Source organism: Crinia signifera, chromosome 2, assembly GCF_055691185.1.
Source record: "Crinia signifera chromosome 2, ASM5569118v1, whole genome shotgun sequence".
NCBI classification, from domain to species: Eukaryota; Metazoa; Chordata; class Amphibia; order Anura; family Myobatrachidae; genus Crinia; species Crinia signifera.
Window position 1 is genome coordinate 196,529,050 of NC_139218.1, and position 13,319 is coordinate 196,542,368.

The 13,319-nt window shown below is 44.0% G+C and overlaps 1 protein-coding gene across 2 annotated transcripts in view; it reads left to right on the plus strand.

The window, feature by feature from the left end:
- Window positions 1–13,319, plus strand: part of MNMIP1 (manchette microtubule inner protein 1) — a 107,301-nt gene that overhangs the window by 43,892 nt on the left and 50,090 nt on the right. For both annotated transcript variants that reach the window (XM_083173533.1, XM_083173532.1), the window contains exons 4-7: window positions 986–1,098; window positions 3,073–3,163; window positions 6,964–7,043; window positions 8,207–8,246. In XM_083173533.1, coding sequence (XP_083029659.1) covers window positions 986–1,098; window positions 3,073–3,163; window positions 6,964–7,043; window positions 8,207–8,246 — 324 coding nt within the window. The remainder of the gene's footprint in view (window positions 1–985; window positions 1,099–3,072; window positions 3,164–6,963; window positions 7,044–8,206; window positions 8,247–13,319) is intronic.

Here is a 13,319-nt window from a genome sequence, read left to right on the forward strand (position 1 = left end):
CCATGGATGGGATATACCAAGCAGCGGTGGTACATCCCATCTCGCCGATGCTCATCGCATATGTACTAACATATGCGATGAGCAACGCAAAAGGGCAGCTCTTCCAAAAAGAGCTGCCCTTTGAGATTCCCGCGGCTGCCTGGACTTCCTCATTTGTAACGGGGAAGTTCAACTGGGAATACACAGAAAAACTGATGGCCTCAGGGCATGCTGGGAGGAATCCGTGTTGGATCCCTCACACAGATGCGAAGATAAGCACATATGCTTCTATGGGATTAACCCCCGCAACGAAGCCCCGCTGGTAAGGGCTTTAGTGAATTTGAAAAAAAATTGTATTATTTTTTTTTTATAGTACAGCCCGCCTCATGTGTACATGGCTTTACTCTCCACCACTAAAAAAAATGGCCTATTGGTCCAATCCCAACAATAAAACTATGGATAGCAGCAGCTGCGTATTTTCTCTGTTATGCTACTCCGTGTCCTGTCCTTTATAGTATGGTTTCTGCCAATTCCAGTTCTTATGGGAGTCCTTTGTGTGCTTACACTGCTCTTATTGTAAACACCTGTTTCTTCACATCTGGGAATTAAGGGCCTAGTTATAATAATGTGCAATAGAACCATTAAAATATATCTAAGGCAGCTGCTCCCCTGTATGATTACATGGTCTTACTGTGCTGACTCACACATATACACTAGAAGCCCAAACATTTGAATTCTATTTTCAGATAAACATAAATACTATACATTTTATTATAATATATCTACAGTATGTAGCCTTTATTGCAATGCATAGGAGTAAATCTTTGGTAAAAAAAGATATTTTTGCAGGACAATGATTTTAAAAACATTTGATAAAGGTTTGATAACTTTTCCCGTAATTGCTTTGCTTGAAACTTTTATTTATTTATAAGGTTATGTACACATTCCGAGTCATGCTTTCATTTCCAAAATGTCTTTAACAATGAATTAACCATCATTTCTCTAGCGAATATACAGAAGAAGAAGCAGCGTTGGTGCCGCGCAGAGTATTCATATAACCCAGGCAAGCCAGATGAGCTGGAACTTTTGGCAGGCGAGGTCTTGGAAGTACTGGAGGAGGTGAGATTGAAATCTCTTTGCGTGGGACAATATATTCAGAATATGTCTTACATACCAGGAGTAGATTACATGTACCTAGTCAGACAACATGTATGCTAGAATTCACGTGAGAATTTGAGTGAGAGACAGTGCAGCTAGTCCAATGACCTACTTATTTCAGTCACTCTGGGCGGGATGTACTAAGGGGAAATTGCGGTAAAACCCCTGTTTTACCGCATTTTCCTATGTACTATTACCCAGCCGCATCGATATCGGCGGGAAGGATATCGCCGCCTTTGGGTGGCGATACCCTATAGAAGCCTATGGGCTTCTTTTTGCCGCCTCCGCTGCAACCCCGCCGTCTCACCAACCCCCCTTCTCCCCCTCCCTTGGGCTTACCTTCTTACAGGTCCTCCTGGACCCCAGAAGGTAAGCTCTTCCAGCCACTCTGAGCTGTCCCCGCTGCAGTGGAGAAGAAGGCGGCTGGGAGGTGACAGAGACCCCCCCGCAGACCACAGTACAGGTATCGCGGGTGGTCTCCGTCATCGCACCGCGATGCCAGCCGCATATGGTAGTACATATGCGTTGGCAATGCGGCGGGGGCATGGTGAAGGGTGGCAATGTATATTAATACATCCCGCCCTCTATATTTATCTGGCCTATCCTCTCGATATCGGCACATTATCCAGATAATTGTCTAGTAAATCTGCAAGACCAATCATAAATTATCAAATTGGTTGCGAATGCCAGCTCATCCAGCATGTCCATCCAATGCAATATTTGGAAGTTGCAAGTTAGCCACTTCAATACCAGCCAATCAGTGGCTGCGAGACAACTCTCAGCCAATCTACGACCAGCCTGTCTTTTGAAATTGCTTTTTTAATTATGCTGCCGCTACCTGCCTTGCACCTGCCGCTCAGTGCTTCTTGACACTACCCGGGACCCGCAGCTGCACTATCACCCCCCGAGCGCTCAACGCAGCCCGGCACTTGCTACTGCCTGGGATCCACCACTGCTCGGTCACCCCCACCTCCGGGCGCTTAGAAAAGCCCTGCACCCGCAGCTTTACTTGTGATATATCCCATGCTATTTATCACTCGTAAAAAGGGCACATAAAGTGCCAAATCGTAAGTGAGCTCTCCTGGGGGGCTGCTGGGGGAGCTCACGGAAAGCCAGACTAGTGTATGGGACCTTCAGGTCCCCAGATCCTCCCTGTTGCACCTGTTACAAACTAACAGCAGCAGGAGGATAGACCGCATCACTGAAGGTACTTGTCTTTAGCACTGCCCTCCCTTACTATTATGTGTATAGTGGGCACTACTACTGTTCACATTATGTGCACTACTACTACTACTGTGGGCATTATGTGTATCAGGCACACTACTACTGCGGTATACAGATAGTTCTCTCTTGCATTCACAAGGCACAGGTTCTCAAACTCGGACCTCAGGACCCCACACAGTGCATGTTTTGCAGGTCTCCTCACAGAATCTCAAGTGAAATAATTTGCTCCAGCTGTGGATCTTTTACAATGTGTCAATGAGTAATGAATGCACATGTGCACCTGCCGGGTGACCTGGAAAATGTGAACTGTGTGGGGTCCTGAGGACCGAGTTTGAGAACCCCTGGTATAAGGGCTATTACTACTATTGTGGGAATTATGCATAATGGGCACTATTGTGGGCATTATGTGTAAAGGAAATAACTACTGTGGGCATTATGTGTATAAGGGACACTACTACTGTGGCCATTATTTAAGGGCCACTACAACATTATGTGCATAAGGGCCACTACAACGGTGGACATTTATATTACTATAAATAAGCACCAAATTCATATTTGAAGATTGACAGATAATGTAGATTTGTCAAAGACTACTGTTTACTAAATTAAATCTTACAAGTGTACATTGTAATTCCTAGAAGGGATAATTCTGTCCTTGTGATCAACCACCATTGGGATAAATATTGTTTGTTTTCTGCTCCTGTACTGCAGATTGAAGATGGTTGGTGGTTGGGCAAGAAGGGAGATCTGGTTGGAGCTTTTCCATCTAACTTTGTGCAAGAAGTTTCTGAGCCCCCCTCAGGTACAGTATGTCTGACATCGAAGACTTGAACTGATTACTTAACCCTTTGAGTGCCAACATGTTTGTGAGAGATGCACAAAATATCTGCTAAAAATGCCAGCATCGCTCAACTTTGTTATATAACTTCAATTAAAAAATGTGTAAAAAAAATATTATTTAAGGTAAACAATACCTATACCTATTTAAGGTAAACAATACAGGTCATTATGATGTATAAAAAGGTTTGCTTGTCAATTTTTACACGTAATCGGGGACATTTACCAAAATGGATTCGTAGAAAAAAGGTGTATTCGTAGGGAGAAATACACCTTTTTTTTACGAATTTGTATTTTCGGGATTTACAATCCCAAAAATACAACAATTCGTAGTCCTAAAGATGGAACATTCGTATTTGTAGTTACAAATACGAATGCCCTACACCATCGATAGGATACAACAGAAATCACCATTCAAAAGAATGGTGGTTTCTGATTTACTAAGCAGCCGTACTGATAATACGGCTGCTTAGTGGTGTAAAACACCCACGCAAATACGACAGGAAAATAGAACACCATTTTCCTGTTCTATTTGCGTTTTAGCCTGCACGGATCAGTCAGATCCGTGCAGGCTTCAGTGTAAAAAAAATAGAAAAAAAATTAAATATTAAAAAAAAAAACGGCGTGGGGTCCCCCCCACAGCCGAAACCAGCACCAGGCTGAAGGGGCCGGTAATTAAAAATCAGGGAACCCGACAAATAGGGGTTCCCCGATTTTTAACAACCAGCCCCAGGCTCCTGCTCTGGGGCTGGTTCCCAAAATACGGGGGACAAAATGACTAGGGGTCCCCCGTATTTTAAGAACCAGCCCCAGGCAAAACCAGCCAGCAGGGTAATGTCACAGCCGGGGGACACTTATAATATAAGGTCCCGCGGCCAAAACATTAACCCTACCGACCAGTCAGCCTGGCCAGGGGCCCTGGGGGAGTGGGGACCCCCCCAATGAAGGGGTCCCCCCCTCCAGGACTTACCTGACCAGGCTGAAGCCTGGTGCTGTCCTCGATGCCCCTGGGCGGTGGGCATCGAGCTGATAAATGGTGTAAAAAATAGATAAAACTATTGTTTTTTACTGTGGCACTACAAGTGCCAGCAAGCCTCCCCAGCAAGCTGGGACTTGGAGAACCACAAGTCCCAGCCTGCTGGGCATTAAAGGGCCCGCTGGCATTTGTAGTTCCACAGTTAAAAAAATAGTGCACAAAACACACTGACACACTTTTAAAATAAAACTTTAATACACACATTACACACATACTAATACTTACCTATCTTCTTCCCGTAGGTAGCCCTGGTCCTGATGTCCTCCGGTCCTGTGTCGGCGTTCCTCTTCATGTCGACGTCCTTCTTGAAGTCGACGTCCCTGTCGGCGATGGCGTCCGGGTCCGAAGAAATCCATGGAGGAAGCTGTGGAAGGAAACCATACTCACCTGTCCCAGCGCGACGTAGTCCAGGTAAGGGTCTTGGCAAAAAAACAAACCGACAGCCCGAAACCAAGCGGACAGGGAGACGCACGGTGTTTGTTTACATCGTGCGGCTCCGCCTCCCGAATGCCGCTATTGGCCGCCTTGCGGCCTAGCGGCTCCTGATTGGCCGCAAGGCGGCCAATAGCGGCATTCGGGAGGCGGAGCCGCACGATGTAAACACCGTGCGGCTCTTTGTCCGGCTGGATTCGGGTGTCGGTTTGTTTTTTTGCCAAGACCCTTACCTGGACTACGTCGCGCTGGGACAGGTGAGTATGGTTTCCTTCCACAGCTTCCTCCATGGATTTCGTCGGACCCGGACACCGGACGCCATCGCCGACAGGGACGTCGACTTCAAGAAGGACGTCGACATGAAGAGGAACGCCGACACAGGACCGGAGGACATCAGGACCAGGGCTACCTACGGGAAGAAGATAGGTAAGTATTAGTATGTGTGTAATGTGTGTATTAAAGTTTTATTTTAAAAGTGTGTCAGTGTGTTTTGTGAACTATTTTTTTAACTGTGGAACTACAAGTGCCAGCGGGCCCTTTAATGCCCAGCAGGCTGGGACTTGTGGTTCTCCAAGTCCCAGCTTGCTGGGGAGGCTTGCTGGCACTTGTAGTGCCACAGTAAAAAACAATAGTTTTATCTATTTTTTACACCATTTATCAGCTCGATGCCCATCGACCAGGGGCATCGAGGACAGCACCAGGCTTCAGCCTGGTCAGGTAAGTCCTGGAGGGGGGGGACCCCTTCATTGGGGGGGTCCCCACTCCCCCAGGGCCCCTGGCCAGGCTGACTGGTCGGTAGGGTTAATGTTTTGGCCGCGGGACCTTATATTATAAGTGTCCCCCGGCTGTGACATTACCCTGCTGGCTGGTTTTGCCTGGGGCTGGTTCTTAAAATACGGGGGACCCCTAGTCATTTTGTCCCCCGTATTTTGGGAACCAGCCCCGGACCTGGAGCCTGGGGCTGGTTGTTAAAAATCGGGGATCCCCTATTTGTCGGGTTCCCTGATTTTTAATTACCGGCCCCGGCTCCTTCAGCCTGGTGCTGGTTTCGGCTGTGGGGGGGACCCCACGCCGTTTTTTTTTTTCATTTATTTATTTTTCTATTTTTTTTTTACACACTGCAGCCTGCACGGATCTGACTGATCCGTGCAGACTGCTAGAAATAATTCGTATTAGCAGCCGTATATACGGCCGCTAATACGGATGGCTACACCATCGGAGGGTTACAATCGTATCTGACTGCTTTGTAACTGACCCTCCGGAACACGAGTTTGCATACGACTTAAACAGTCGTATGCAACCGTAGGGGAAATACCAATACGAAAAACTAGGTTTTTCATATTGGTAAATTTCCCCCAATATGTCAAACTTCCTTGGCACTCAAAGGGTTAACACCATTTATATTTGAAAATCTGTCCTTGGCCCAGGCTTTATGTGCAGAAAAGTTATCATTCTATTTTTGGCTTTTTTTTTAACCCATATGGGTATATTTAATTATTTAATGCAGGGGGGCGAGCAGCTGATGGCGAGCTAGATGGCGAGCAGCGGTTAACCTGCTGTCAGTATTCAACGCTCCCCCCTCACTCGCCGTTTCCATCTCGCCTGCTATATGCAGCGGGCTCCCTGCATTTGTGGCGGACCTCGCGGTTCTGGTGAGTTCTCACCACCCTCTGACGGCGAGGATTTCCCCGTAATATAGAATACGGCAAGCGCACGGTGCTGGGGCTGGATGGCGAGGATGGCTTTTCCTCGTTAAAAAGAAGCCATCCTCGCTGTAAAACCCCCCCTCGCCACCGCTCACCGTGGGCATTGAATACCGCCCTTTGAGTGCCAACATCTCTGTGAGAGATGTCCAAAATATCCGCTAAAAATGCCAGCGTCGCTCACATTTGTTATATAAATTAAACTAAAAAATGTTGTGTAAAAAAAGATTATGAGCTAAATGTAAATGGGTGTTAGACTCAGGAAGTGAGAGATGTTGGGAGAGTTTTCCCATTGTATCAAAGCAGCAATCATTTACATGTCAAAATCGACCTGGTTTTTCAGTGTAAATGATTGTCGCGTAAAAAAAAATAAAAAGGAAAACTCTCAAAATCTCTCACTTTCTGATTCTCGCACCCTAGATTCTGTCCCTATATTTCCTATATTAGGTAAACATTACAGGTCATTATGATTAATAAAAAATGCTTGCCAATTTTCACATTTATTTTGACAAATAAATTTGGCACTCAAAGGGTTCATGGTTAATTTCCCAATTGCCATGATTTATTGATATCTGTGTTATTTAATCTGTGCAGATATGGTGACCAATTTCAAGAAGAATAAACAAAGACCAAAAATGATGGAGATAAGCTTTGCTCCAAGTGTAGTGGACACGGTAAGAGCCTGATTCTCAGTGGCATATAGTGTGCATGCGTACACTGCGATTACACGCAGGGGCGCAGTTGCAATTGGGATGGACTGTATTATAAATGTATTAGAATGCATGAAAGAGAGGGGGTAACTGAAAGTGGGGGTATAGATTTATAGATCTGTATGAATGACCCTCAGTATAAATAATATAATGAAATTCTTGTTATGTAACAGTGGGGCAGATGTTTTAAGCCTAGTCAAGTGATAATCAACTCCTAACTGTCATTTTCCAAACACAGCTGATTAGCTGGTACGTTATCACCTTACACTTTATCACCACTTTATCACTTTACCAGGCTTTGTACCCTTTGTACTCTCCCCCATTGTTTAACTTCCAAGCGGTCATACCTCAGGACTGGCTCTTAGGGCAGGTGAAGCTGTGACTGCCTGTGAATTTGTACTGCCATTGTTGCACATTCTGATAACTCTTTGTATTACAATATGTCATACCTCCCAACTTCTGACGTCCCTGAGGCGGGACGTAGCTGCTGCGCGCCGTAGGCGTGGGGCGTGGCCTATACTCGCGGCTCTCCCACGAGGCCACGCCCCCATTTTGCCGCTATGGGGGCATGACCCAGAGGGTCTGCGAGCCTCTAGCCATGCCCCCTGGCTGCGGGAATAGACACTGTGCGCATGGGCACATAGTTTATTCCCCGCTGCTTAGCAGCAGACAGGGGGGACTCCCAACAGCCACCCTCACCGCGGGACACTGCCGGCCGCGGGAGGGACAGCGGGACAGGCCCTGATAATCGGGACTGTCCCGCTGTAATCGGGACTGTTGGGAGGTATGATATGTGCATTGTTATTTTTAATGTCTGTAAAGCGCCTTGAGTCCTGTTGGAGAAAGTGCGCTATATAAATAAAACGTACTTACTAATAAAGAGAGGAGAGCAGACATGCAGTCAGCTCACTTTCCAGCTGCACCTATGGGATGTAGATGTTACAGTGTAGCCCAGACTTTGTTTAGGGAATATTTCAGCATTTGGCAAAGGGATTTTTGAGTTTCTATTCAGTTCAATTTGGGAAGGTTTTCTGTATTTACAATCTATAGAAATGTTATTCCAAGGTAATTGTTATTTTTCTTGGTATACATCCATCCGTATGTGATTATGGTGCCTTTCCTTACAGACAAAACATGAAGATAAGGCAGCAGTGAATAAGCAGAAAGGTATAGTATTAATAAAATGCTCTCTTACTGAACCCACACTGCTCGGTTGTCATTTTCAGGGGTGGATTTAGGGGTGAGGCACAGTATTGGCTGCCTCCCAACCCCCATCACATCACGGAGTCCCTTCATTTTAGGACCAAGACCCCGCAAACAGATGCCAATTGTCCCACTCATGTCAGTTACTATATGGATAATAATTAAATCTATGAAAGCACCTTGGGTGACACAATCAGAGCCTTCACCACACTCCAATTATCTACAGTACAAACAATAAAATGTGTTCCCCACTGGTGAAACCACAATAAATGTGTGAAAAACGCATGATTTATAAGAATTTTGCTTACACTATATAAAGCCCAGAATACTTGAACAAATTACAAATACTGTAATTCATTATTGACCAAGTTTCTTCTAGGGAAACTCAGTTTTGCACTATATGTTGATTTTTCCCTAGAAAGAACTTGGTCAATAAGGAGTTATTTGTAATTTGTACAATAAATCTGTGCTTTATATAGTGTAAGCAAAATTCTCAAGAAGCACACCAGACGAGTGTGCCGCCCTCCAGCCAGTGCTGCCCCTATGTAAGTGCCACTGCATCTTTATTATCCAAAAAGTGTGCAGTTGTAGCTTCTGATATTGTGTAGTATGTAACTGCTGCTTGTGGATTGATAGCGTTGTTACCCTAGTACCACAAAAATGTAGACTATCCTGCAGTAACCAAAGTATTTCTCGAGCTTGTTTTAACTATAACATATTTGAAAATGAGACAAAAGGTGGTGGTACGGATTACCACAAAATAATTACTCGTATTTTTCAGTAGGGTAAAAAGCTCTATTGGCAGGGACTATGGGCCTTATTCTGGTTCATTCCTTCTGGCAAATTCCTTCTTAGATGGACAAAACCATGTGCACTGCAGGTGGGGTGGATGATAATTGTGCAGAGAGAGTTATATTTGGGTGGGGTTTTTACTTCTATATTGCAGTGTAAAAATAAAGCAGTCAGTATTTTCCCTGCACAGAAACAAAATAACTCACCTAAATCTAATTCTGTCTGCACGTTACATCTGCCCCACCTGCAGTGCACATGGTTTTGTCCATCTAAGAAGGAACTTGCCAGAAGGAGTGAACCAGAATTAGGCCCTATATGAGAGAGCAGCCCACACCGGCAATAAGATTTGTGGCCTTTCAGCAGACATATGCTTCACATGCAAAGATGGAGAAATCTACTAATAACACTTTTACACCAGCCCTGCAAACCCGGGTTTTTGCACGGGAGCATTCAAAATTTCGGGTCTACATGTGATTTAAAAGGTCTGACCCTGGGACATCAACCCAGCAAGTGCTCAGGGTTGAACATTAATTATATAAAGGGGGATTTGTTCGCTAGAAGCGGACAGAAAGACAAATGTGCCTTTTTGGGCGCACTCTTTTGTATATTAATCATATGAAAAGATTGTTTGTTTAAAACATCACTTTTAATAGACTCTTGCACATAAAAGATTTGGAGGCAATTATATCTACTTCATTATATAGTCAAATCTATATTATACCTCTCCTGTCAATACATGAATAAAAATGTACTTTTTCCTATAGACTTGGAATTATTGTTCGGACTTGACGGTTCTCTCTGCTGTTCTATAAGTTATCAGCAATTATATTAATAGCAAACCTTATATGGCTGTCACCGTCCGTCACAATAGACCGTCTAAAAGTTGCACATACACTTTTTACTTTATTCTATTGTTGTATATGCATCACATTAAATTCCTATCAATTAGTGTAAAGGATTTTTGGTGTTCTATTTTTTATTATTAAAAAACTTGCTGTTCTCACTTGGAGGTCTTCCAGAAGCCCGCGTGAAAAATGCTCCCACAACCGGTGGCTCCTGTGTACCTGCTATTTGGTCACCTTGCCTATGTTACCAGCCGACTATTCCCCAGGAGTCTCCTCTCTGGTTATTAGGCCGGCCCCTAATGGGAACAGATGGATTCTGGCCCAATGTAGGGTATACAGGTAACCTGGCGGCAATGGTGTCAAATGAGAGTACCAGGTGGGTTGTATAGGGGAGCTAGGTTAAAGATCACTTCTGCTTTCCTAACCCTGCGCAGTGTGTCCCCTGGTGCTTTTCAGTATTGCAGGGATGACGACATGGGCTGGGTGGATGAGAGAGTGATGAGAGGTGTGGATACCAGTTACAGAGTGTCAGGTCTCCTGGCAGCCGGACTTCTGCTTTCAGGGATCTGTCAAGACATCGAATCCCTGATGAGAGAGCCTTCTGCTGTCAGGTGTACAGCTGACGAAAAGAGTGTGGAGTTTTTGAGAATCAGATAGAAAGGTGCCCTGTGTTGGCCAGTATGAAATGGAATTGTTGGGAATTTTCTGGAGTAAGATAATAATTATCTGGCACCCTTTGTATAAGGATTCCCTATCCCACAGTGGGTGTTATGTCTCTTGGGTGTCTTATCACTCCAAAGCTAAAGAAGGGAGAAGAAGAAAGAGATTGGGAATCAAATCTCTCATCTGCTATATTGCGTGGTGTGTATGGAACATCTATTGCTCAATACTTGCAACAAAATGTTGCTACAATTATCGGTTGGTATTTGGATTACATACACACCCTTTGTACCGGGGGTGATTTAAACGGTACAGAAAGTGCCTTCAATCTCGGTCCATAACCCAATTATACTGCCAATGGAATATACACATCTGTTTGGTGATTCAGGTTTCTATATGGGAAATACCAGTAAAATCACACACATAAGATATCCCAAAGTTTAATCCCACACACTATTATTCAGATATCAAAATTCCATATGCAACACAGATGATTACTGTTTCATTAAATAATACATTTTTGACTGTGGTTAAACTCACTGTATTTATATCATTACATCACACCATCTATATCGCAACAAATGGTAACATCAAAATTGTCACTCTGTTCTCTCAATCACAACCGAGTGAATGCCACAGTGGTTCTCAATTTCTTAGTTATGTTTACACCACAATTTATATCGCACAGCTTAAATAGTAGATCACACTAATAACCTCACTGGCACCTGTATTCCAGCATTGGAATCTAGCTGCTGGTAAATTGGGTATGTATCTACCGACAAAACACTGCTCAAGGCTGGCAGTGATTAACAACCTCTATGGCGCGGGGAAACTGAAGACAAATGTGCATAAAAAGTGAGAAAACACAGAATATACTTAAGAGAGGAGTAAATCTCCTCTATTGCGCCCGGGTGGAAGATAATCAAAATGTTAGCAGTGCGGCAGGGACCGCTCGCCTGCTCCGTACGAGCAGCGGCGGGTGTTACCTCCCCCGGAGCCGTGGGTGTCTCAGGCCTGAGTCCTAGCTGTGTTAAACTGGCTCCGTCCGTCTCGTGCTGCTCCCGGGTGTAGTGAGCGGTGGCTGGATACGCGTTTCGCCGATGGGCTTCCTCAGTCCGCCATCTTGGTTGTGGGCACTTGCCCACTTCTTATCCTCTACTGTTCGTACATCCATTGGTTGAAGTGTTTGATTGACATTCATTGGTAGCCTATCAGCTCCTTGCTGTAATTACTACAGCCCCTTATGTGTTTCACTGACACGCTGTCTGTTTGCTTTATAGCAAGTGGATTCATATTTGTAATTGTGTCCGTTGTTACATTCTAAGAAGTATATAAGTCCCTGATTGGGTGTTATTGTAACGAAAAGGACCATCTTGGAAGTATGTGGCAACATGCTGTAGATATTATTACAGCGAAAGGGGAAAGGGAAAAGGGAAAAAGGGGAAGAATGCAGGCAATAATTATACTGGGGATTTATCCATATTGTTAAAGTGTAATCCACGGTTTTATTCGTTTATGGATTTATTTTTTATAATCTGTACTTAATAAACCATATTTTGGATTGATTATATATGCTTTCATTGTATGTGAATGCTTTTCTAATTATCTATATTTCGCATGAGCCTTATACTTGTCCCAGTATCATGCTAGGGTGGTTATTTGATGGGAAAATAATTCAAATTAGATATCTCCCATATGTGTTCCTCCTACGACAACTCTTTAGTTGATGTCATTTCGGATTTAAATTCCCTATATCAGATGGTCTACCATTGAGTTTTATTATATTGTTCTTAATTATCTGTCCTTTGTTGTTGTTTGTTTTTTTGTTCTTTGTAATTTTATAATTCCTAATGACTTTCTGATTGTCCTGTTAGCCTTGTGGTCTCAGTGGATAAGTAGATTGACACAGTGGAAGGGGTGATCGTACAGAGGTGACTGTTATTAGTGCTAATATCGTGGCGAGGACCAATTTTCGTGTCCTGTGACTATTTGTGTTAGGTCCTGCTATCTACAGGTCTAAGAGACGGTGCTAAGTGCATGTTAAGGGCATAGATTGCCGTGTAAATGTGTATGGCTGATAAGTGATGGTTTGCCACCACCTGTCATGCCATGTAGGGAATGCAATTTATCTTCCTTGTGGAAATAGTGCTCTAACCAAAAACAAAATCAATGTGATAACTGCTAGTGAAGAAAAAATATAGTATAAAACGGAAGGTGCATCTGCCTTGTTTCTACTGATCTTATTATGGTTTTATAGTGGTAGACGTGGATTCCTCTGTTGTCTTTATTGTAGGAAAGCTGCATAGTTGATATTATCGTTTAGGCCTCCTGGTGTTAGGGACCCCAACTGAAATATCCATTTGCTTTCCTTTTTTAATAATGCCTGCATTAAATCCCCTCCTCTCAGGCCCAGTTTGATCTGTTCCAAGCCCCAGATCCGAAAGCTGGTCGATTTTCCTGCGTGTTTGTGTAAGAAATGCCTTGCCACTGTTGTAATCTGTTTCATTTTGGTTAAGTCCGTGGCGGCATTTCTAATGTTGCCTAGGTGTTCCAATGCTCTTTGTTTTAGCATGCGGGAAGTCATCCCGACATATTTAAGGTTGCAGCTACACGTGATACAATAGATCACGTTTTTACTTCTACAATTGAAGTAGTCTCTTATTTGCATGATCTTTCCATATTTGTCTTCCACCTCTGTGATTTTGCTGATCAGTGGACAGACTTTACATCCTCCGCATGG